At 45.7% G+C, this 23,540-nt stretch overlaps 2 protein-coding genes across 7 annotated transcripts in view; both read right to left on the minus strand.

Annotated features, from left to right (window-relative positions):
- The window catches only part of LOC118667350 (phospholipid-transporting ATPase FetA-like), an 80,338-nt gene extending 70,566 nt beyond the window's left edge, over positions 1–9,772 (minus strand). Inside the window, exon 1 of the mRNA XM_036330467.1 lies at positions 9,681–9,772. The gene's annotated coding sequence lies outside the window, so the exon portion shown is untranslated. The remainder of the gene's footprint in view (positions 1–9,680) is intronic.
- A 2,232-nt stretch (positions 9,773–12,004) lies between these two features.
- Positions 12,005–23,540, minus strand: part of UNC13B (unc-13 homolog B) — a 146,550-nt gene continuing 135,014 nt past the window's right edge. For 2 of the 6 annotated variants that reach the window (XM_036330469.1, XM_036330473.1), the window contains 17 exons: positions 22,822–22,949; positions 22,108–22,193; positions 20,747–20,873; positions 20,406–20,502; positions 20,040–20,183; positions 19,651–19,728; positions 19,057–19,134; positions 18,727–18,815; positions 18,332–18,484; positions 18,098–18,221; positions 17,934–17,990; positions 17,603–17,683; positions 16,551–16,698; positions 15,005–15,061; positions 14,107–14,199; positions 13,767–13,926; positions 12,005–13,602 (listed from right to left, as the gene is read on the minus strand). In XM_036330469.1, the coding sequence (XP_036186362.1) occupies positions 13,317–13,602; positions 13,767–13,926; positions 14,107–14,199; positions 15,005–15,061; positions 16,551–16,698; positions 17,603–17,683; positions 17,934–17,990; positions 18,098–18,221; positions 18,332–18,484; positions 18,727–18,815; positions 19,057–19,134; positions 19,651–19,728; positions 20,040–20,183; positions 20,406–20,502; positions 20,747–20,873; positions 22,108–22,193; positions 22,822–22,949 (1,986 nt within the window). In that variant the 3' untranslated portion in view covers positions 12,005–13,316. The remainder of the gene's footprint in view (positions 13,603–13,766; positions 13,927–14,106; positions 14,200–15,004; positions 15,062–16,550; positions 16,699–17,602; positions 17,684–17,933; positions 17,991–18,097; positions 18,222–18,331; positions 18,485–18,726; positions 18,816–19,056; positions 19,135–19,650; positions 19,729–20,039; positions 20,184–20,405; positions 20,503–20,746; positions 20,874–22,107; positions 22,194–22,821; positions 22,950–23,540) is intronic. The other 4 variants (XM_036330468.1, XM_036330471.1, XM_036330470.1 and 1 more) reach the window with 3 other exon arrangements.

The following is a 23,540-nucleotide window of genomic DNA, read 5'->3' on the forward strand; positions in this document are numbered from 1 at the left end:
TTAATGGGGCTACTTAGGGTTTCCTTTTGGGGTGATGAAAGCATTCTGGAACTAGGTAGCGATGATTGCACAAGACTGTGAATATACTTAATGTCACTGAACTGTAACTTTAAAATGGTAAAATGGCAAAGTTTACTTAATGTGTATTTTACCACAATAAAAAAAATTACATTTACAAAACTGAAATCACCATCTCTTTTCCCACCTCTCATATACCCAAAAATCTGTGCTTTTATATTTCTTTTTTTGTGTGTGTGCTTTTATATTTCTGATCTTTAACATCAGTTACTAGTCCTATGATTTACCTACATGCCCAAGCCAGAAACCTGAGAGTTATCTTTGACAATGCTCTTTCACTCTCCCACTGGTAATGAATCATGAAATTCTGTACATTCTCCTTCATTAATAGAGAGTTAACTTGGAATAGTCATCTACTTCCCTTTATCCCTAAAGTTTCTCCCTAAGTTCAGGCTACCATCTTTAGCCTTTTCGTCTCATTTTGTACCTTTTCACCTTCCACTACAACCCCATTTCAAATAACTTCATTATTACCTACCCAGAGTGATCTCTCTAAAATACTGTCTTTTTGCTTAAAAATCTACCACTGCCTTCAGGAGAAAGTCTAAATTCCCCCTTCATAACCTGGCTTCTGCTTACTTTACTAGTTCCCCCCCCCCCCCCCCAGTTATTTTTTTAAATTTTATTTCAAGAAAAACTATTTTAAATATAATAATGTTACATGCAAAAAACCTTAATATTTCGAGAATAAAAAGATTTTCAGTGTAATATTACCAAACTGTACTAACATAGTATGATATCACAAAAGTTGTAGGGAATATTAAAAATCTGCAAATAACAGGATTACTTCTATTATATTCTAGTATATTCCCTCCCCACCTCTGGCTCTATTTTTGTTCATCAGTTTATGTTGTTCATTATATTCCACAAATGAGTGAGATCATATGATATTTATCTTTCTCTGACTGGGTTATTTCGCTTAGCATGATGCTTTTAAAGTCTATTTTGTCAGATATGAGTATTGCTATTCCAGCTTTTTTTTTTCTTTTCCATTTGCAGGGAAAAATTTTTCCATCCCTTCACTTTCATCCTGTGTGTGTCTTTTGTTTTGAGGTGGATCTCTTGTAGACAGCATATAGTTGGGTCATGTTTTTGTATCCATTCAGCTACCCAACACCTTTTGATTGAAGCATTTAATCCATTTACATTTAGGGTTATTATTGAGACTTATTTATAGCCATTTTAATTCTGTATGGCTAGGTTTCTCTCTGTTTTTTCTCAGCAATCCCTTACAGCAATCCCTTTAGCATTTCTTGTAATGTTGGCTTGGTGGTGATGAACTCCTTTAGCCATTTTTTTTTTTTTTTTTTTTTTTGGTCTGGGAAGCTCTTTATTTAACCATCTATTTTGAATGACAGCCTTGCTTGATATAGTAATCTTGGTCTCAGAACCTTGCTTTCCATTAACTTGAGTACTTCATGCCATTCCTTTCTGGCCTGTAGAGTTTCTGATGAGAAATCAGGTGTCAGCCTTATGGGAGCTCCTTTGTAGGTAACAGTTTTCTTTTCTCTTGCTGCCTTTTAAGATTCTCTGTCTTTAATTTTTGGCATTTTAATTATGGTGTGTCTGTGTGTGAGTCTGTTTGGGTTCTTCTTGTTTGGGATTCTCTGTGCCTCCTAAACTTGTGTGACTTTTTCCTTTACCAGGTTAGGGAAGTTTTCTACCATTATTTCTTCAAACACCTTCTCTATTCCTTTCTCCCTTTCTGCCTCTTCTGACACACCTACTATTCTAATATTATTATGTTTCACATTGTCCCACAGCTCCCTTAAGCTGTCCTCCTGTTTTTTAATTGTTTTTTTTTTTTCTTTTTGGTTCTCTAACTGAATGGTATTTCCAACTCTGTCTTCTAATTCACTGATTTGATCCTCAGCTTCCCCTAATCTGCTGAGTATTCCTTCCAGTGTGTTATTTGTTATGTCATTCTTAATCGCAGACTGTTCTTTTTCATAGTTACTATATCTTTTTTCATACTGTTGAGCATTTTTAACATCATTACTCTGAACTCTGTTTCAGATAAATTTCTTATCTCTGCTTCATTTATCTTTTCTTCTGGAGAATTTGCTGGTTCTTTCATTTGGGGGTTTTTGTTTCATTTTGGTTGTCTGTTTGGGTTTGTGACATTTTAGGTAGATCCTCTATACCAGTGATGGCGAATCTTTTGAGCTCGGCGTGTCAGCATTTTGAAAAACCCTAACTTAACTCTGGTGCTGTGTCATATATAGAAATTTTTTGATATTTGCAACCATAGTAAAACAAAGACATATTTTTGATATTTATTTTATATATTTAAATGCCATTTAACAAAGAAAAATCAACCAAAAAAGTGAGTTCGCGTGTCACCTCTGACACGTGTGTCATAGGTTCACCATCACTGCTCTATACCACTCAATCTCTAGTGCAGGACAGTGTTAAAGGATGTTTCTGACTAATTAGATCAGGCAAAGACAAAGCCTCCAGAGATTGCCTCTGTCTACAGACTAATAGGATTCCAACTTGAACTGCCCCCAGGCAATTGTCCTCAGGTATGGTGAGTGTCTTTTTCAACAGGGTGGGGCAGTTGCTTCTACCTGGAGGCTGTTACTTATAATCTCTTAAGTGGCCTCAGGGCAAGGTGTTTTCCAATAGGGTGTGTCCACTGTCTTCTCCCAGGCAAGGCAGATGTCTATGTGGGAAAGATGTCCTCTGTTGTGTGAGGGAATGACTCAGCTCAGGAAACTTGGGGTGTCTGCCTTCTGAGCTCTATTCCCCGAGTCCCCAGTCCTGGGTTCTGCTCTCACAGCTCCAGTCCACTTCACCCTCCCTCTGCCAGAGCACAAGGTGGGTGGTTACACAGGGAATTTTTGTGCATTGGCCCTTTAAGAGGGTGCCCGAACTTTCAGCTACCACTCCCTGGCAGACAGTACCCCACTGCTTTTCACAGCTAGATGTTATGTGGGTACCCTCCTCAGTTTGGTGCTCTCTGCTGGGGAGCCCAGCTTCGGGATTAGATCCCAGAGTTCTCAGTGGCACCCTCTCCATCCCCGCAACTGAGATATCTCTCTGGGACTTCAGTTGCCGTCTGTGGGTGCACGGCCAGCCCTTACATGCCTCTGCCCTCCTACAAGTCTCTACGCGGTCTCCACCTTTGGTCCTTGGGTATCAGGGTTCTCTCCTGTTTAGTTTTCCATTGATTATTCAGGAAGCCTTTCTGTATTTCAGTTGTAATTCCAGCTTGTTCCTGGGAGCATGTCCGTGCCTACTTTACTAGTCTTATTGCTCACCATCCTCCTGCTCAAAGCAAACTGTCCAGTAAATATAAAATACCTGTAATTCCCAGCACACCACCACCTTTTTATTTATTTATTCCAAGTGCACATACTACTCCAAATGCTAGAACTCCATTTTCCTCTGTTTAGACCTGGTTAAGTGCTATTGGGTAATATTAAGCTTACATTGTCCTCTTCAGATGCCTTTTAAAAAAATATTTTATTGATTTTTTACAGAGAGGAAGGGAGAGGGATAGAGAGCCAGAAACATCGACGAGAGAGAAACACCAATCAGCTGCCTCCTGCACACCTCCCACTAGGGATGTGCCCGCAACCAATGTACATGCCCCTGACCGGAATCGAACCCGGGACCCTTCAGTCCACAGGCCGACGCTCTATCCACTGAGCCAAACCATTTAGGGCTCAGATGCCTTTTAAGGATGGGTCAGGTGTCCTTACTATGAGCTCCCATGGTACAATCTATGTTCACTCCTATCTTAACATTTATATCTGAAATTGAAATTGTCTGTCTCCTTCATAAGACCACATTGTCTTCAAGGGTAGGGACTATATATCAATGCATCTCCAGTGCCTAAAACAGTGCCTAGCATGTGGTATGTTCTAAATAAATATTTTTTTTTTCCAAAGTCATATGTTCTTTATTTTAAGGCCTTGGACAGCATTGCAAAGAAAACTGGACAAAGAAGGAGTTTCTGTCATTAAGCTATCCTTTCTGAAGCAAAGAATGTTTGACATGCCCACAATATATGTTAACTCTACATGCTGACAGATCACAATTGTACTTTCAAATTAACCCAGACAGTGAACAGAACCAACAAAATTAAAGGTACAAAAGCAAAATCACAATCACAAAAACACCATATACCAGAGCAGTGTACAGCAATCAGTTTGTAACAATTCATCACAGCATAAAATGAAAACCACAATGTCCCTGAAAGAGGTAGCACTTCTTAGCTGAGAATGGGGGCTCTGGATGAAACCCAGGTCAGGTTCATTTCCTAGTCAGAGAGAAAGGAATGAGGATCCTGCCAAGAGCTCAGAGTATTCATAATTCACTTAAGCACAAGTGAGAACACAGAATTCATTTTCCCTGAGCAAGCAGGGGTTGTGACTGATGCACACTGTTCAGATGATCCAGGTGGTAGAGGAGGTCACTTCAGCCACAAATACAGTGACATCAATGAGGTAGGAGTCCTCGGCAAGTTAGCAAGTTCAATGCAGCTCCTTCAAACCTCACTTGTACCTCAAACTTATGAGGAATTTCGCACAGTGTATGTTCAGATAAAAGGCGTTTATATTCAGGTAAATGGATTTAAGTCTCCTTCAGTGTTGTAGAGTGAGAAAGATAAAACATCCCCTGCACATTTAAGGCTTCTCTCCAATGTGAACGCTCAGATGTCTAACAAGACTAGGTTTTCTGCTAAAACATTTCCAACATTTACTACATTCAGATGGCTTTTCCCCAGTGTGACTTCTGTGGTGCTCCATTAGCGAATGTCTTTGTCTAAAGGACTTTCCACAATCACTACACTCATACGGCTTTTCTCCAGCATGAACTCCGTGGTGTTGAATGAGGGTTGGCTTTTTTCTAAAGAACTTCCCACATTCACTACATTCAAAAGGTTTTTCACCACTGTGAATTTTCTTGTGATGAGACAGGTAACAGCTTCTGCTGAAGGACTTCCCACAATCAGTACACTCATATGGCTTTTCTCCAGTGTGAACTCTCTTGTGGTTAAGGAGCTGATTATTTCTCCTAAAAGATTTCCCACAATCAGTACACTCATAGGGTTTTCCTCCAGTGTGAACTCTGTGGTGTCCAGTGAGTTGAGACCTTTGCCTGAAGGATTTTCCACAATCACTACACTGATAGGACTTTTCTCCAGTGTGAACTCTCTTGTGGTTAAAAAGTGTATTGTTGCTCCTAAAAGATTTCCAACAATCATTAAACTCATAGGGCTTTTCTCTAGTGTGAGTTCTTCCGTATTGAATGCGGTGAAAAATTCCTCTAAAAACTTTACCACATTTGTCACATTCATATTTCACTTCTCCAGAGCAGGCACCCTGATGCTGAACAACTTTCTGGCTTTGGCTGCCAAAGTTTTCATAGTTACAAGTCTGGTGAAGACTCTTTTTCCACCAAGATATTCCTGTGAAACCTCACTGCTACTGTGTGGGTCCTCAGTGTTGAGAGGGGCCTGGTGCTGGAGAAGCTCTGAGGTGCCTGGGAAGACTTTCCCAACCTCCCTACTGCTTGAAGGCACCCAAAATAAATAGAAGCTGCACCTGGTCACAAATGAGGCCCTGTCCAAGTCTTCTTTCAAGAGCGTCTCCCTACTGGAATCCCTCTGTTGCTGGTGAGGGTTTGCATTTAAACAGAAGTCTCTCACACATGCGTCAATGAAGAAGGCTTTCTGCTCAAAGTATGCTGCTTGTGACTCAGTCAAGTGCAGAGTATCTTTAAACACTGAGACACACCACTTACACAGATGGGTCCTCTGAGTTGTAGGAGCTGTCTCAGAAGCCCTGACCTGTGACTCTCCTTGTACAAATATGCTCTGCTCAGGACAGACCTCCTCATCATCTGTTTTATGCCAACAACTGTGCTGGACGCTGCGCCCTGGGCTGCGGGACCCGAGCGGCGCCGGGAACAGAGGCTGGAGGGTTCAATGGGGTGACGCTGAGTCAAACTCTGTCAGCGGAGAGGAGTCGGGGAGGCACGGACGCCCCAATCCCGCCGGTTTGGGGTCCACAAGCCTCAGACACACCCTGCCCAGCGGGGCCGCTGCCTCCAACACCTCCTGCTACTCGCCACCAAGCCCTGAAGCTCGTGAGTCTGTGCACCCACAGAAGAGTTCAAAATGACCGCCACGAGGAGGACGCAGGAAGTCCCCCAAATAAATATTTTTGAATGAACACACAAGTGAATGATAGGAACCCTGATGTCAGAAGTCACACTATCCTGAAGAACTTTCCAATGACTTCTTACCTTACTCCTGTTAAAAGCCAGTCATTACAATAGGCCAGAGGGACCTACATGTTGTGACTTCACCTCCTACTATTCTAACTTCATTAACTCAGTTCCAACCACACTTTGAGACCTTGACTGGAAAATGTATTTCAGCCAAGGAGTCATTTAGGCATGTTCAGAAAGGAAGAAAGGTACTAAGATATATTGAGCCTCTAATATGTATCAGGCCTTGTGCTGGGCACCTTCATATCTCATATCAGAATCCTCACAATCACCTTGGGACAAAGGCTTTACTATCCTCACTTCACAGGTAAGGAGACTAAGTCTTAGAGTAGATTTTGAATTTAAACAGAGAGGGAAAAGTGCATAGTGGTGACTTTTCCTTCCCTTGATATTGTGTTTGCTGTCTCCTCCTGCTTAACCCCCTCTGTGCTATTCTGGGAAGCTGACCTCTATGAATTACATCACCCAGACTACCTTGTCCCTGGGCTTCTGTTGGGTTTTACCAACGGGAAGTACTAGCTGAAGACTGGAGGACAGGAAGGAAGGTTAGGGCATTTGTTTTTCTGCATCTCTGCCTTGTTAAATTCTTACAGTGGCTGCTTAGCACGTATGGCCATAGCTCTTTCAGACTATAGCTCTAGCTAGGCTCTGGGTAACAACACTCTCTCCTCTTTCCCTTCAGGCTGAGGAGTGCTACTGATTTGCCACTGTTGTGTTTCACCATTCCATTCTAGTTATTTTTAATACTGACTATACCTCTGTAAATAGCCCTTTGGTTAAACTCTCTTCAGTTAAACATATTTGAATGCAATCGTTTTTCTGCAAGGACTCTGCCTTAGATACTAGGACAACAATGAATGGCATGTCCTTCTCCTTTGCACTTCAATTAATTCAATTTCCAATATCTACAATAGAGTCTCCTTCCTTTCCTCTAATCCAAAGCTTCCCAGCCATCTGGGTCTAGCTGGTCATCCAGGAAATCTTTTTATATGCTCCATTACCTACAGAAAAATCCTGTTGTAACCACCATTGTGCTGAAGCTAGTGTGACATTAGCACTCTGTTGTCCTTGAAGTTCTATCACTGTTCAGTTTTGTTAGTCTGATCATCCCAGCAGTACACTAACTCCTTATGGGTAAGGAACTTTAGCAATTAGAATCTCTAAAGAAACGCATTTTATCTGGAATGAACCTTAGAGTTTACCCTGTATAACCTCTTTATTTTACAGATGGGTAAGTTCAGTCTCACACAGAGAGTCTCTCACAGCTATATTGAGGCAGACTTAAATCCATAATCTAGATTCTTCCTACTATACCATGCTATTATACTGCACTGGGTACTTAGTAGACACTCAATATGCTGATGACTCACTCCTAAATTTATACAGGGGTTTTTGTTTTGTTCAATGCTAGGCTCCATGCCTAGATGAGCACCTGGAACATAGGATGTAGTCAGCAAAATATTCCTTGATTTTGAACCTGGAAGCAGCAAGACAAATACCTTGAAAGTTAATCAGCACCCAGAATGTCATTAATAATAATAATGCCTTATACACTTAGAGAAAATGTAGTTTTCAAAGTGCTTTCACATTTAATGAGCCCATTTGATCCCTCTGAGGTAAACATGGCAGGAATTATTGCTCTATTTACTAGATGCACAAAACAGCCTCTGAGAAGTTAATTATCAAGGATCCCTGACTAGTATGTCGCAGAGCTGAGGTCAGTATTCACAGTATTATGCCACCTCCACTATTCTGTGTTATTTCTTCAGCTTTACCATTCTGCTTCTGGGTATGGCAGATTCATTCAGGGGGCTAACCTAAATATTCACAATGAGTAGGTGGGTCATACACTTATGCTCAAAGAAATGATTTTTGCTTCTTTAAAAGTCCACTGTGAAAGGTCCTGTTCTACTTCTGATTAGATACAACCTGCAGAACACTCCCACTCTTGACATCAGGAGACCTGTTATTACCTCAGAGAAGAGGGTTACCATCTGTGTGTTTTGGCACAGAGACAGCACCGCTGAGACATCACTTTCAGAATAGACCAGAGCCCGGCCCTTTTTATAACCAAGTATTCAAAAAGGAACAATACTTTGCCCTGACCTCATCACAGAGGAGTTAACATGGTGGATTTCTTCAAGATCAAATGCACCAGGGAACAACCCACAGATATTTTGGTTGAATTCTCTTATTTAAAAACAAACGACTTTAGTTCAGATTTCACCTTGGGTTTTAGCGACTAGGATCTCTGGTCCTAATCAGAGCATTACAGAAACCAAAGGACAACCTAAACACAACTCCAGCCTCTTTGTATATCAGTTTCCATCAAGAGCTCAAAGTATCCATTCAGAAATTAAGTCCTACATCAGGGGTCACAAACACAAATGCCTACCAGTAACAGGCAAATAATTGTAAAGCTTAGTAAAAATCAGAAAATAAGGGGTAATGGGGTCTATAACGAGCTGCAGTAAACTAACTTACCAGTTGCTTCTCAGCTCCAACCACCTGTCACTTTGTGAGAATGTGAGCTGTTAACAGATCCTTCAATTTTTTCAGAAAGCTAAGAATCTGCATTTTAAGACATGATTATCTGTTTTTTAAAAATTGGCTACTAAGTCAAATCTGCAAGCCTATTAACCATGAGTAGCCAGAGTTTGACTTTTCCTATAAAGTAGGTCCCCTGCCCTGTGAGAAAGAAATTACAACACATGTACCACTTTCAAGTCAAATATGGTATAAGATTTATGCCTTCCCAGAGGATGTGGACAGTGCTGGAGAAGCAGACTAGACTCCCCGAGTTAATGTGCCTTCTTAGGTGGGGGCCGGGTCTGTTGAGGTGACTGGATAAATGGGTGCCCCGTGGGCGGCATATGTGGGATAAAGATCCCCTTTGCTAGGCATCTGGACATTTCCCCTAGAGCAGTGGTTCTCAACCTCGGCTGCACATTAGAATCACCTGGGAATCTGTTTAAAATCCTCATTTCTGGGCCTCATCCTCCGGAAGTTGTTTCTTTGTTACTAATGTTGTGGCCCCACCCCATAACAAAGAAACAGAATTTCCGGAGGATGCGGCCCAGAAATCAGGATTTTAAACAGACTCCCAGGTGGTTCTGATGTTCAGCCAAGGTTGAGAACCACTGCCCTAGAGTGTCTGGAAAACCCGTAGATTCAAGTAGAGGAGAGGGAAGTAACCGCGAGGACTGGGAGAACGATTTACTACAGTCCGGGGACGGGCAGGTACTGAAAAGGACACAGAGGGGGACGGATGTCGGCTAGTATGGGGACAGTCTTCAACACTGGGAAGGAGAAGGCCATAACCTCCTCTCCAGAGCCACCTTCGGGCACCTCTTGCTCACCGTCGCCACGCAGACGTCCATTCCAGCGGCGTCCATCTTAACGCACCTTCCTGCGCAGGCGCGCTGCGGAGCCCCAAGGCCCCGCCTCCGACCACGCCCCTCCCCCACAAGCCCCGCCTCCGACCACGCCCCCTCGTTCGCTGGCTTTCCAAAAGAGTCCTGCAGGCCTGGCTTTTAAGTCCCTAGGCATCCTCTCTGTCCTGGCAAATGGGGAAGGGAGATGAAATACTCAGACCCTGCCTTTGGGTAGATCAGGCTGATGGGGAGCAGGCAGACCGAGTAAATTATAACAATGTAGAGTACTGTGGGGAGGGTGTCCAGGACTGGCTGGGTCCTAAAGGAAGTCAGGATGTCAGAACCCAGAAGGCAGTGGAAAAGGCTGCGGATATTCCAGTAAGGGATAGGAGTGCAGTGTGTGTGTGCGGGGAGGGGGTGGGGGGGTGAGCGGCAGGGGAGGGTAGGAGAGCTTAGGGGAGCCTCCCCCCCTCCCCCACTGCAAAGAAAGTGCTTTAGAATAGCCACAGGACGTGAGGGGTGCCTGCCCTTGTCCTGAAGGGTCTTGGAATTTCAGCCTAAAGACTATGATAGGTAACTACTGAATAGCTTTAACAGGAAAGAGACCAAAGTGCGTGAAGAGGGCAGGGGCAGAATGGAGGCAGATGATCAGCAGTAATCCAGATAAGAACTACAAGCCACTACTCCACTTGTGGTATTGTGGGGAGGGGGGAGGTTGTTTGTTTGTTTTTGCTTTTAAAATATATTTTTATTGATTTCGGAGAGGAAAGGAGAGGGAGATAGAAACATCAATAACAAGAGAGAATCATTGATCAGCCTTCTCCTGCATGCCCCCTACTGGAGATGAAGCCCACAACCTGGGCATGTACCCTGACCAGGAATTGAACCGTGACCTCCTGGTTCATAGGTCGATGTTCAACCACTGAGCCATGCCCGCCGGGCCACTTGTGGTATTGTAACTGAGGTGAGACAATGAATTCAAAAGGTAAGTTTGAGGTGTTTCATCTTGAAGGGTGTTTGCTGGTTTCTTTCTGAAAGAGCTGCATTTAATACCAGTCTTTGCAGGTGACCCTCATCATGATGTCTGCTACTCAAATTGATCATCATTGGGCCTGGTGGCGATGAATAATTCAGAAAGGATATTCAAGTAAAATCTGCAGACGTCTCGTGATTATTTCTGATATTAAGTTTCTCACCGTTCATAACCTGATGGCCATTTACGACCGATACTGGGAGTCACAAGATGTCACCACAATCCAACTAGAATTACCAATGTGTCTCATTGAGGAGGATCAAATTGATGCCTCACAAAGGAGAAACAGACAGACACCAAGTCAGGATGATCTTTAATTAAACCTGGACGCCTTTGGGCTTTTGGGCTTTTTTAAAGTCTCTTGGGCATTTTTAAATAGAAATAAATTTGGGCTTCACAAAACAAAACCCCAAAAAGTAAGTGTGAGGCAAAAATGATAGGCAACTGGTTTGGGAAAGGAAGAAGTTTAAAACTGACTGGGCAACTGAATTGTAAGGATTTATTTAGCAAGCAAATGGAAATAAGAAACTGGGAGGCTCTAGTTAGCCCCCTTTTCAGAGAATTTGGATAATGCTGGAAAAGTAGATATAACTCCCTGAGTTAATGTGCCTTAGCTGGTGGCCTGCTCTATGAGGTAAATGGATAAATGGGTGCCCTTTGGGTGCCACTCTGTAAGTGGTGACCAGTGCAAGTTGAGAGGAGGTGAGCACTTTCTCTGATTCCCATGCCAGGAGGCCTCACTTTTACCTTCTTTCTTCCCTGTTGGGAGTAGACTTTATCCTTAAATTTCCCTGTATGAAAGGCCACTGTGCACTCCTAGGCCTACCCTCTGTCCTGCACACACAGCCTCAACCCTCCCCAACCTCTGGAGACACATCTCGCCCCAGGAGGCCCTTGCCTTGTCCTTATGGCCCAGGCTGTGTCTGTCCTAAAAGAAAAGCCTCGTGATTCTAGAAAAGGAAAGATGGAGCATGGACTAGTGTTCACACATGTCATCTCCTATTTTCTGGGCCTTTTGCAGGAAGCTTATGCCCTGGGTCTCATGCTTTTGTTAACTGGACTGTTTGGTCTCAGGTTAAGGCCAAGATGCTAGCACATTGGCTGCTTTACTGCTTGGTGCTTATCCACCACTTGCAGGGGCAGGAGTGAGTGAGATGTAGGTTTGGGGAAGGGGTGGGAAGAGCAGCAAAGTCCACTAGTCCAAAATATGCCATTGTATAGGATAGACATTTCTACCACTTTCCACACTTTAGAAGAATTACAAGACCCCAAAGGCTGCTATAAGATAATTTATTACAGACTAGCCAATAATCTCCTGTAACAATGGCACATACAATAATTAACAACAGCAAATATGCTTAATTTCTTGTTTAATGTAATGACCAGTACAGCTGTGGTCAATGCAGAGTCCTCAGAAAGTCCAGGAAGGAAGTCCAGGAAGCTGCTCCCAAGGATATTAAAGGACCATGTCATTTCTCTGAGCAAAGGCCTGGGAAGCCCACATGACCCCTTGCAAGAGTTTGTCTCTAACCTCCCGGGAGTGTTGAGGCCCTCCTCCATCCAGTCTGTATAGAGGGATCATAGGCCAAGTTTCTTCCAAGGGGCTGACTATCTATGAGGGGACACAGCTGACCTAATGACAGGAGTGAAATCAAAGGCTAGATTCTTTCTACAAGGGGGAGGACAGCCAGAGGGCAGTGACCATAAGTGAGGAGAACTCCTTCTAGACTAATTTCCAAAAATTTTTGGCTTTGTTCGGGGCCTACCCAAGAAGGAAATATAGTCTTTTCTCCTGGATCCTTCAACTAGTCCTCAGATGCATACACACAAGAACAGCCTCTCATGTCCTGAAGCATCACTTCCCTTCCTACAGGAGTGAGGTAGAGGAACTCCTGGGAAAGTAGCCTCTGGTACTTGGGTTCCAAAGAATATTCTGCTCAAGGCTCTGAAGCACCATATGAACCTGCTCCTGTTCACGACAGATATGAACTGGGTAAGGGATTAACAGAGCTCATTTCTAGAGGTATCTTGTTCAGTTTCAAAGCCTTTTTCTCACTGGAGGCACACAAAACCAGTGGATTCTGCTCAAGGGACAGTGTGAATTCTGTTCTGTGTGCTCCAGCCCTGGCTATACTTCAATCCAGACTATAGGGTTCAGTGATACCTATAGGCTCAACTGACTACTTAGCTAGCCAGGCACAAGCTCTGGGCCCCCTAAACTTGTTCTTCTAGTGATTGGTACATAGGGGTCCAACTGGATAAGGTGCAGTATGGAGAGGGGTAGACATGGGGTGTGGAGTGGAGGTGTGTCTACCAAGAATGGGTGACACTCTCAGAAACGTCTGTCCCTCTCTCTTTATGGAAAATCTCCCTATGCAGTAACCCCTAGCACCACAGACCTACTGGTCAGGGATTCATGACCCTTTCTGTGAAAAGCCAAACTCCCATCACCCCAAAATTCCCTTAAATTTCTGTAACTGAAGAAGTCAGCCTCTTAACTATGAGGACCTAAGCTGGCTACACAGGAACTCCCACTGGCCCTGATTTGTGGAACTGGTGCCACGTGGTTGGCACAGGAGCTCAGGTGCTCAGCTCCCCTCCTCCAAGGAACGAGACTCCGATTTGAGCTTCACAAACTCTCGAGCCACTTCGTCATTGCTTCTCTGAGACAGAATCCGGAGAATGGTCATGCCTGTCTCATCCATGTGGATCTTCCGGCCCAAGGGGCACCAGCAGGCACAGCTGCCCTTGGCTGCCACATCCCTCAGAGGCATCACAGCCAGCCCTAGAACACGATCCTCTCGAGCAAAGCAGTAATCCTTCACACATATTTGCAATTCATAGGCTTCTGGCCCCTCTTCATTTCCTAGGAGGCTGTGATCACAGGGTAAGTGGAAGGTAGGAGGCCAGAAATGAGAGGATCTTCAACTGAATTCACCCCAGCTGCCATTCAGCCTGTCCCTCCCCTCCCCTCTCAAGTCTTACCTCCCAGTTCACCCCCATCCCACAGTCCTGCAAATCCCCATCCCATAACTTACAAGTGAAATGTCTCATTGTACTTGGGGGCCCAGTTGTTGCTTTTTGACTTGGTTGTGAACTTCCTCTTCTTATCACTTTGATGTGGGCCAACCATGGTCACTTCCACAAAGGGTCGGAACATCCCCGCTGTCTGCCACCTGAGGTCATTAGCAGCCACCACTGCCCAAACAAAGGGAACTTGTGAGGGACTGCACCAAGTGTTCCCAGTTCTTGAGCCCCAGGTGGCACTCCTCGTAGAAGAGGGCCAAGCTGGAGGGATGGGTTTAACAGGCTCTGCTTTTGACTGATGAGGCCACTGAGCAAGAAAAGGTGTGAGACCTGTATGTCCGTGCCACTCACCTTTCACTGTGACCTTGTGCTCTCCAGTTCCAGGATGTGTAAACAAGTCCACCTGAATAGAGACTTCTCCAACAGGATCATCCACACCAGACCCTGAGGGACAGATGGACACATGATCCTCCACTGAAGAAGATTTTAGGCCTAATTGCTCCAGATAAAACAGGACTTAGGAGGCCACCACCCTATACCCTCAAGTGAGAAGCAATCACCCACAATAGCCACGGGGAAGTAAGCATGGGAGAAGTGAATAAAAGGGGATAAAGAATGAGGCTGTGTATTAAAATACAAGTTAGGCTGACAAGATATTAGGCAAAACTTCTTTTAAAAATGCACCAGGAATCTCTCAGGTTCCTCAAACCTCTCCTATTTCCTAGGCTGCAGATCTTGGAGAAGGAGAGTGCTGCCACCCTGTGTCTTTAGAAACTATGTCCCTCCCATGGTCTTAATGGAACAATGTGGGTCCCTTTTAGCCAAAAGCAGTAACCTCCCACCTACCCCTGGATTCCTGCAGGCCCCTGCCTGGGAGGCTGCTCTGCTCAGAAAGACTTTATCCTACTCAAATTTGGACCTCTCCACAAACATCTCCCTAGTCTCAATGTCTGGCCCATTAGCAGGTTCCCCCTAGCAGAGGTCTTACTCTATTTTGAAAAACACCAGTACCCTGAACCCAGATAAAACTTCTTGGTCCTAAGGTGGAGGGAAGGGATAATTCTGAGGACAGACTATTGCTAACCCCATCTCAGACTGTATGAATACAATGCCCATCTCTGAGACTTGGGATAGAGCTTCTGAACTTTGACACCTACTTTCTCCACTCCAAAAATAAGCAGCTCATGTTAGTTGACAGGTGACAGTGTTAGACAATGTTAGGTTCATATCTGCATGGTTTATAACATACCCTTTTCCGGCCGAATGTCCTCATTAGCAGTAAACCTAATACCTTTCCCATCATGCACTGAGTGAGGACAGGAAAGTCAAGAGGTAGTAGCAGCAGTAGGACAGAGAAAGAAGAATCAGTTAGTGGTCTAAGGAGTTAACAGCCATTCAGAGCAGCTTTACACACATTCTGAGGGAGCACAGAGACGGGGCAGGATGGAGAGAGAAGTAACAAAGCTGGGGTCAGTGCCTGAATACTCCAAATCAGACTTCATGGGTCAAAGGTCAATCAAATCATAAGAGAGTGAAGGTATCTAAGCCCAAAAGAAAGGCTGCAGGCTCTAATTTCCTAGGCTCTTAAGTGAATAGCGCAAAGGGTAGAAAAATATACATATAAACTCAGGCCCTCCCTGCAGTCCTCACTCCTACTCTTACCTCATACCTGTCTACTCCAGCTTCTGCTCATCTTTATATTTAGCTTAAAGCTCCAAGTTGTTTTGTGTTTGTTTTGTTTTGTTTTAAAAGCCTTTCTGGATTAACTCAGATCCTCCCTAATGTTATGGATCTTTACATACACTCAGCTCCGTAAAGGTTTTCTTTGTCCCCTTAAGCAAGGTTCATAACTTCTTTTGCTTCCTCTTCTTCCCACCCCAGACTTGAAATAAGAACAGATGTGAAAAATGTAGTACTGCGGTCTTGTGTATCTTTTCACCTTCCGTCAAGTCCAGTCTAACTGCTTAGACTCCGCTTCCCCTTCAGGTCAGCTTTATACTCCAGATCCACAGCTCATAAGGCCCAAGCCTTCCCAATCCCTCCTCCACCAGCTTCACTGCCCCAGGAAGCATGCCCAGGTTTCCCTGGAACAAACAATAATCAATGCACCTGAAGGTCCTTTCTGGGAGGGCCCTTCTCCAAGGTCAAGGTCAGAATTTAGCCATGTTTATGCAGATGTGTTTTGTTATGGATAGGCCTGACTGGAGGCAGGGAGGGGTTCTGAGGACTGGATGTCACTAGAGAAAACCAGCTGCCTGGGTCCCCTGTGCATTAGCATCACCCATGAGGCTGGAGCTCAGCTATGTATGTGATCTGCACCCTTTCTTCAACTCTCCAATGGCTGCCTCTCTTCTTGTTGTCCATGCTGGAGAATCTAGAAAGCCTTTTGCTTTCTATCCCTTCCCTCCACCCAGAACAAATTCCAACAAAGGTTCCCAAAGCAATGAGTCCTCATGAATGAGTGTCTCAATCACTCGTTCGCTAGGCTTGCTCACAGATTTTTCCCTACCAAACAAGGTATACCACTTGAGCTCAATAAACATGCACTGGACAGGCAATGTCTAGGGAAAAAAAATCTCAGGCACATTTTCCAGGACCCTGTTATTCTCCTGTCTGGTACTGAGTATGAGGTGGGGATAAGTATTAGGGTTCTTCAAGAAATCCTGGGATCTGAGTTTGAAGGGATCTATCAAGAAGTACCTGTTAGAGAGATCTAAGAGCTAGAGGACACTAACTCCATAGGGGCAGAGAAAGATCAGGAAAGGGAGGCAGTGACCCAAAGCCCTTAGTCTTACCCTGGGCAGTCTGTGAACGCACAAAGGTTTTGATGAGTGTATCTGTGGTCTGTGTGTACAGAGATAGTGCATAGCGTAGGGACTGCAGATCTGGGCTCTTCTCCAGGAAGGTTTTCTTCAGCCCATTGCCTCCTGCATGAAAGTATTGCTGAAAAGCAAAAAGAGTACTTGTTACTGCCTCATGCCCTTACAGAGAGGCAGTTCCCCAATAGTCCTCAGAGAAATGACACCTGAGGTTCAACGAAGATGTCGGAAGAGAATGGTGAGAACAATAAGTCACTCAGTAAACAACAAGATCAGGAGTCACATTTCCCAGGGAAAGAGTATTATTTGGGTCTCTGGTAGGAGGCAGGGGGGGCGGGGGATGGCCATGTTACTAGATTTTGGTTTTGAAGGACGGATCTATCTGGACAGCAAAGATATGAGATAGAAGCATTTCAGGCAGAGAGTGGACAAAAGTGCTCTTTTATCCCCTCTGAATTCTTAGAGAACTTTATACCTATGACCTACCTCTCCCAAGTGCCCTGAATCCCAGTTCTCATATACCTGTCTTATAACCACCTTGAGGCTAGGAACCATCTTGATTCTTTCTGTATCATTCACAGTACAGTGTCTGGTGCATGTTGTCTCATTGAATAAATAAGTGGGTAGTAGAAAAAAAGTCCTTTGAAAACCCAAATGACTTTATATGAAAGTGAAAGAGGGGAATGTTAGCCAGATCTGGGGTATTAGGATCTGGAAGATTAATTCCCAGTGGAAAATATTCAGGAAAGGCAATGAAGAGCTAAGTAAACTGAATGTGTGCAATTCAGAACCCAGGAATAAGTAAGTATTCTAGGTCCATGGTGAGTCACTCAAGACCACACAGGAGGTGCCTTTTTGGTTGCTCCCAAGTAGGAATACAGACATAGCAGAGAAAGAAACAGACATAAAAACCACTCTCTTCTGATGTGGGTGACAGGAGCCTGAGGGACACCTCGTCTGGCAGAGTGAAATGCCAGGGCCAAGAGGGTGTGGTAGTAAGACTGTCTGGAGGCAGGGGAGGTCTCCACCTTGATGGTGTCCAGGGCGAGGTCAAGGACAGCACACTGCTTTGGAGTGAGACTCCGTGTTTCCTCTCGCACCATGTGGTCCTGGAACCACAGAGAAAGCATCAAGTCAGCTTTGGGCTGTCATGAAAATCTTGCCCTTACCTGCCAACCCACAGCTACATGGCACTCTCCTTTCCCTCCTCTTCAGTCTCCAATGCTTAAATTTCCTTCCTTCCTTCCAGGCAATCCCCTCCCCCCACCAGCCTCAGAAGGACTCCACACATCTAGAGCAGCGGTCGCCAACCCTTTGGACCTCACGGACCACCGGTTGGCGACTGCTGATCTAGAGTACCTTGAGTTTGGAAAGATGGCTCAGCTCCTTGGCAGCAGTGAAGATCAGCTGAGTGCCCTGGGCAGAGAGGGAATCAGTCAAAAGCAGAAGACTCCAACTCGAGCAGGAAGCGTGGAGCGAGGCAAGGGAGACAGCAGAAGGAATTTGAAGGGAAGTGTCCTTACCGTGTGGTCAGTGAGTGGGGGCAGAACAATCATCCTTTCCATTGTGTTCAATACCACCCGCCAGAGCTCCTTCAGCACACGCTTCAGGACCGTCTTCTCACACACAGTGGCAAAGAGGGTGAGGCTGCAGGCCCAGGCAGCAGGTAAGGCTGTGTGGGTGAATGAGAATCCCCCTCCCCAAGAGGCTCCTCTGCCTTGCTTGTCCCAGAGGACAGTCCTGAGTACTGTACTCACTTGCCATCCAGGAAGTCCATGAGAGGTCGGAGCACGCTATCTGCATCCTGAGCCACTGAGGCCCTGGCGTTGGGGGATGCGTTCCCTGGGCCCCGCACCTGGCTCAGGATGTCGGCCATTTGTTTAATGCAATCATCAATCCGCACCTGGAAACTACACATGTGCCCATAGTGCAACCCTCTCCTTCCCAAACACACACATTGGCCCTGGAGTAGCACCAGCTATTCGATCCTACTCCAGAACACTCGTGGTACAGCTTCCAACAGGGAGAGCCAATAGGACGAGACAGAAGATCCACACACCTGCAGCTGGATGGATGGGTGTGGGGCAGGAGCTTTGAGATTCATCAGGAACCACATCTGGCTCTGAGGACTATGTGTTTTTGGGCCACTGACCTGTTTCCAAACACCATGCTGAGCTCATCCAGAACGGTATTCAGTTTCACCTGCAGCTCCTTCAGACTGTCGGCAGCTTCAGGATCCAACTATATCCACAGGAGGTGGGCTTGGCTAAGCTGGTTCAATTACCCTTGTCTCCCATCCTGTGTCCCGACCCCTCCCTCCTTGGGCCTTTACCCCAATGCCTACTCCAATCTCTCAGCCCAAGCCCGCCCAGACCCCAAGCTAAACTCCTGGCCTGCACCCAGTCAAGAAAGTGTAGAGTTCTGTGGTCAAAAGGCTAAAGAACAAAGGGAAAGTACAGCAACCCTAACCCCTAAGACCTACCTCCTTGCCTCCCATGGCCTCAAACATTTTCTCCAGCTGGACCCTCAGTTGCTGCATGTTGTTCATCAGGATGCAGGGCTTTGGGGACAGATGGAGCTGCTAAGTCTTGGCTTCTTTTAGCACAGGACCCATCAGCCTAGGGTTCCTCCCTTTCTCACACTACTCCAAAAGCCACAGGGAAATTACAACAGGTTTTACATGTGTCTCTCCCTAAGAGATTGGAACCAATTCAGACAATTCTCTATGAATGAAGAAGACTAGAGCAAATGTTTCTGTTTTTAAGCTGGGTGGTGGGCCCCAGGTGTTCATGGTGTTATCCTTTAAAACACTTTGACTAGCTCAACTTTTTTTTTTTTACACTATTAAAAAAGAGACTAAGCAAAAGTCTAGCTTAGTAGAGGCTAAAGAACCAAATGGAAGCTCAGACGAACTCCTAGTCAAGTTCTTATTCTGTGGCACAATATCAAGCGAAGCCCTGCTGGGAATCAGAAGTCAGGAGCATCACTCCACCCTCAGCTCTAAGAATAGCTTCAAAAGGAAGGATTCAAGTGGCTTCCATTCCCTTCTTCAAGGGTCCCAGGGCCGGATCCTCACCATTTTCTCTTTTGTGCAATAAGCTGGGAAGTTCTTTGATAAGATGTCTGCATACTGCATCAGCACCTTCCTGATGGTCTGAGAAAAGAAAAAAGGAAAGAAGGAAACCTTAGCTCTCCCCACAAGGATCTTGCCTGAGAGGTCACACCTCTCATCCTAGAACAATACAACATAGAGGTAAAGTAGAATCTCACAGAAAGGACAAAGCTCCCTCTCAACCCCAGAACAGCACTGAGACAAACCATCTGTCCACCCTAGTCACAAACAAAGGATAATGGGGTAACCCAGGTTTCACCTCAAGGCCACCACAAAGAAGGGTTGAGCTCAGGCCTGTGACTAGGCTGTGAGTGGTGGTAGTAAGGGGAGGGGTAAGGGAGGGTCATGGTCACCTTAGCAAATCTCCTCATGTAGTGGGCAAGGATGTTGGGGTCTGGGCATTCCAGCTTTCGGATGATCTCAAAGCTCTGGTTGAGCTGTGTGAAGACGTCCACCACAGAGCAGGAAAAGAGTGCGTGCTCTGATGTCTGCTGGAACTAAGGAAGGCCACATACAGGGTCAGCATCTTCAGCCACTACTTTTCTCCAAGTTCATAGGGTTCAAAAGGGCTCTTCCCAGTAGGGGTGGCTCAGTGGCCCTCAACCACCCTCCTTATGGACTCCTCAGGGCAGGAACAGCCAATCTATCTAAAGCCCAGGAACATTTGCTGACAGCTAATTGCTGGCCTCAACCCTGTGCAGCCCAAGCCCCTGACTTACTCCATCCTTCTTATCTCGTTCCAGGGCCCCATGTAGGAATTCCAGGGATACATCCTCATTCTCATCCAGCCATTGTAGGACAAACTGCTCAAACCACCTGCAGCCAGGAAAGATAATTGGGGCCTGGAGCTAGTTGTTGGCATATACCATATGCCTGACAGCTCCCCCAGACTGGGATCTTCTGGAAAGTAGGACATGGTTTGACACTTTTCTCTTTCTATAGCAGTGCCCAGAACAGGTCTCAAGACTAGCTTATCGAATTGAGGATACTGGCCCCACCCCTACGCTAAGCCAGAGGGTCCCTCTTCCCTTCCCTCCATAGTGCCCACTTGAGGACTCACGCTGGGTACTCAGGTACCTGCCCCTGGAGGGCAGGCAGCTCCCGCACATATTCATTGTGGAGCCACTTCACCTTGAAGTGTAGGTTCATGTAGTCAGCACTCTTACACAGCCGGTCTTTCTCATGCTCTAGTGACAGGGAAGAAAGCTGGGTCAGGTCCTGGCAGTAGAGGCCTTGATTTTTCTCAAGGCAGCTGATCCAGTTAGGCAGCTCCTCCCAACCACCTCCTCATAGCCATGTCCCCCTACCAGGAGTGCTCTGTTCTCTAAGAGCCTGGCTCACTGGATAAAGTGTCGGCCTGTGGACCAAAGGGTTCTGGGTTCGATTCCAGTCAAGGGCATGTACCTTGGTTGCAGGCTCCTCCCCAGCTCGGGCCCTGGTCAGGGTGCATGCAGGAGGCAACCAATTAATGTGTTTCTCTCACATCGATATTTCTCTCTGTCTTTCCCTCTCTCTTCTACTCTCTCTAAAAAAAACAAAAACAAAAAATCTATGGAAAAATATCCTCGGGTGAGGATTAAAAACAAAAAATGCAGAGATGAGCAGTTGTACATGACATGAATAGGTCACTGACAACACACAGAGACAGGGAAAACCAAAGTGAACCCAAGCTAACAGAAGCTGCATTGAGCAGCCATGGTGCAACAGAATCTTGATATAAACCGAAGGGTCCAAGAGCATAGCTGAGACCCTGAAAAATGAACTCTCAAAGAAGTTTGCAAATAAGAATAGTCAGTTTGGAAACCATGGATACACAGCCAGATAAGAGGCTCATCATGTTACAGAAAATGAGATGCTCATTTTGGACTTGAAAGGGTCCATAATTTCCAGCTGAATCTCCAAAGCCTTCTGGAAAATCTAGGACAAAGAGCACTCATAGCTTGCCCAGAGTCTGGAGCACTGGCCGTAATCACAGGTTCTCGTCATCTACCCCCTTTATAGAAGAGCTTTCAAGGAAACCCAGGCCAGGCAGCCCCCAGTGTGAGAAAAGAATCCTATTTATGTATTTAAGGGTCTATGATTCGTTAACACTGTAAAGATAAATTTCGTAAGACTCCTCTCCAGGAAGTGAGCCACTTGTGAACACCCAGATGGGAGGAGCTGATTCCTGGGCTGGGAAAGTCTTAGGCAGGCACTTGTTCTCAAGCTGAAGGAATGAACCTATAGCCATTTACATTATTCATTGGGCTGAAGCTTTGTCTACCCAAAACCACCTGAGGCCTATCACTCACTATGCACGAATCCCTCTATTTCTCATTGTGCCATTCACCCTGAACTTGCAGTTGCTGGGAGAGGAAAGAGAAAGCAAACCAGGTGCTTGGACAAGGGGCCTTCAGCCCACTGCCTTGGGCACACCCTTACCCTCCAGTGCATATTTCATGTCTTGGGCAAAAAGTTGCCACATCACTTCTGCGCTGACTTTTCCCACATTCAGCTCCTGAGGAAACCTGGATGATGGAAGAAGCCGCAGTCAGAAAACAAAGCAAGAACTATTTGATTTTATTGATTCCAAGGCTAATGTGCCCAGTTCTCAGAGGTCATACTGAAGAGAGGAGAAGCCTAGGAAACAGGGGTAGACTCACTCTAGAAAAAGGGGGTTCGGGGTCAGTGCTAGGACAAGTGGGGGCAGAGAATTCCCTCAGGCAAAATGGGCCCAGGGAAAGGATGCCCAAAAGGCAAGGAAGTAAGACCCAGAAGAGAAGGTTTGGGCTGGAAGGTAGGCCCAAGCTAAATAAGCTGGAGGAGGAGGGGTAAGAGGTGGGCTATGAGGTGGCCCACTTTATTCAGAGCAGACAGACACATACACACATGGTCTCTGGATCCCCTGGGACTCCTATTCCCAGAGGACTCTCACTCCAGGGAGGCTGGTGCAGTCTGGGCAGGGCCCCCCCATTATGTTTCCACACCTGTCTCCAGAAACAGCTACCCAGACAGATACAAGGGACAGAGGGACAGACGGACGGACAGGAAGAAGAGGTGGCACTGCAAACATACAGAGATAGGAAAGAAAGAGGCTGTTAGACAGATGGACAAACCAACCACCAACCAGACAGGGCCGAGTAGGGTGATACTCACTGGTTCAGAACAAGTGTGTAGGAATTCTTATCTTCCTCTATGATTGACACAATGAGTGTGATAAGTTTGGGCCAGAAATCCAGGTTCCGAATGCTGGGCCCTTGTTCCTCGGCAGGTAGTTCCTGCTTCTTGTTCCAGAAGAGATAGTTACAGACAGGGTCAGAGTAGAATGTAAAGAGTGTCTCTAATCTTCCTCTTTCTTTCCCCTCTCCAAGCTTCTTCCTCTAGAATCAAGTACCCTTCCTAGAGTCTGTCTTCCACAGGACTGCCCCTGATACGTCAGAGGTGACTACTGGGAGGTCCTTGGACACAAAGAGTTCATTCCTGTCCCCACTTCCTCAGAAGCTATGGGTATTGTGACTCTTTGACCAAAGTAAGCAGCCCCTCCAGTCTCACTAAGTAGGTCTAGTTGCACGTGACCCACACTAGCAGCCCTCCTCTGAAACCCAGCCCCCACCCCACCACATACATGCACATCTCAGCTCTGAGAAGCTACTTCAAGTTTTTCAGGAGCTACTGAACAGACCTAGCATGCAGGTTGGCCTAACCGCCAATGGGTTAGGACTTCCCTTAACCCCTGGAATGTCCTTATGAGGAAGAACTGCATCTAGGAAGCTACTTGCCTAACTGAATAAGAAAAGGCCTTGGGAAGCCAAGAATACCCAATGGGGAAAAGGTAGTCTCCTTAATAAACGGTGTTGGGAAAACTGGATATTCAC

The sequence above is a fragment of the Myotis myotis genome, unplaced genomic scaffold (assembly GCF_014108235.1).
Source record: "Myotis myotis isolate mMyoMyo1 unplaced genomic scaffold, mMyoMyo1.p scaffold_m19_p_12, whole genome shotgun sequence".
NCBI classification, from domain to species: domain Eukaryota; kingdom Metazoa; phylum Chordata; class Mammalia; order Chiroptera; family Vespertilionidae; genus Myotis; species Myotis myotis.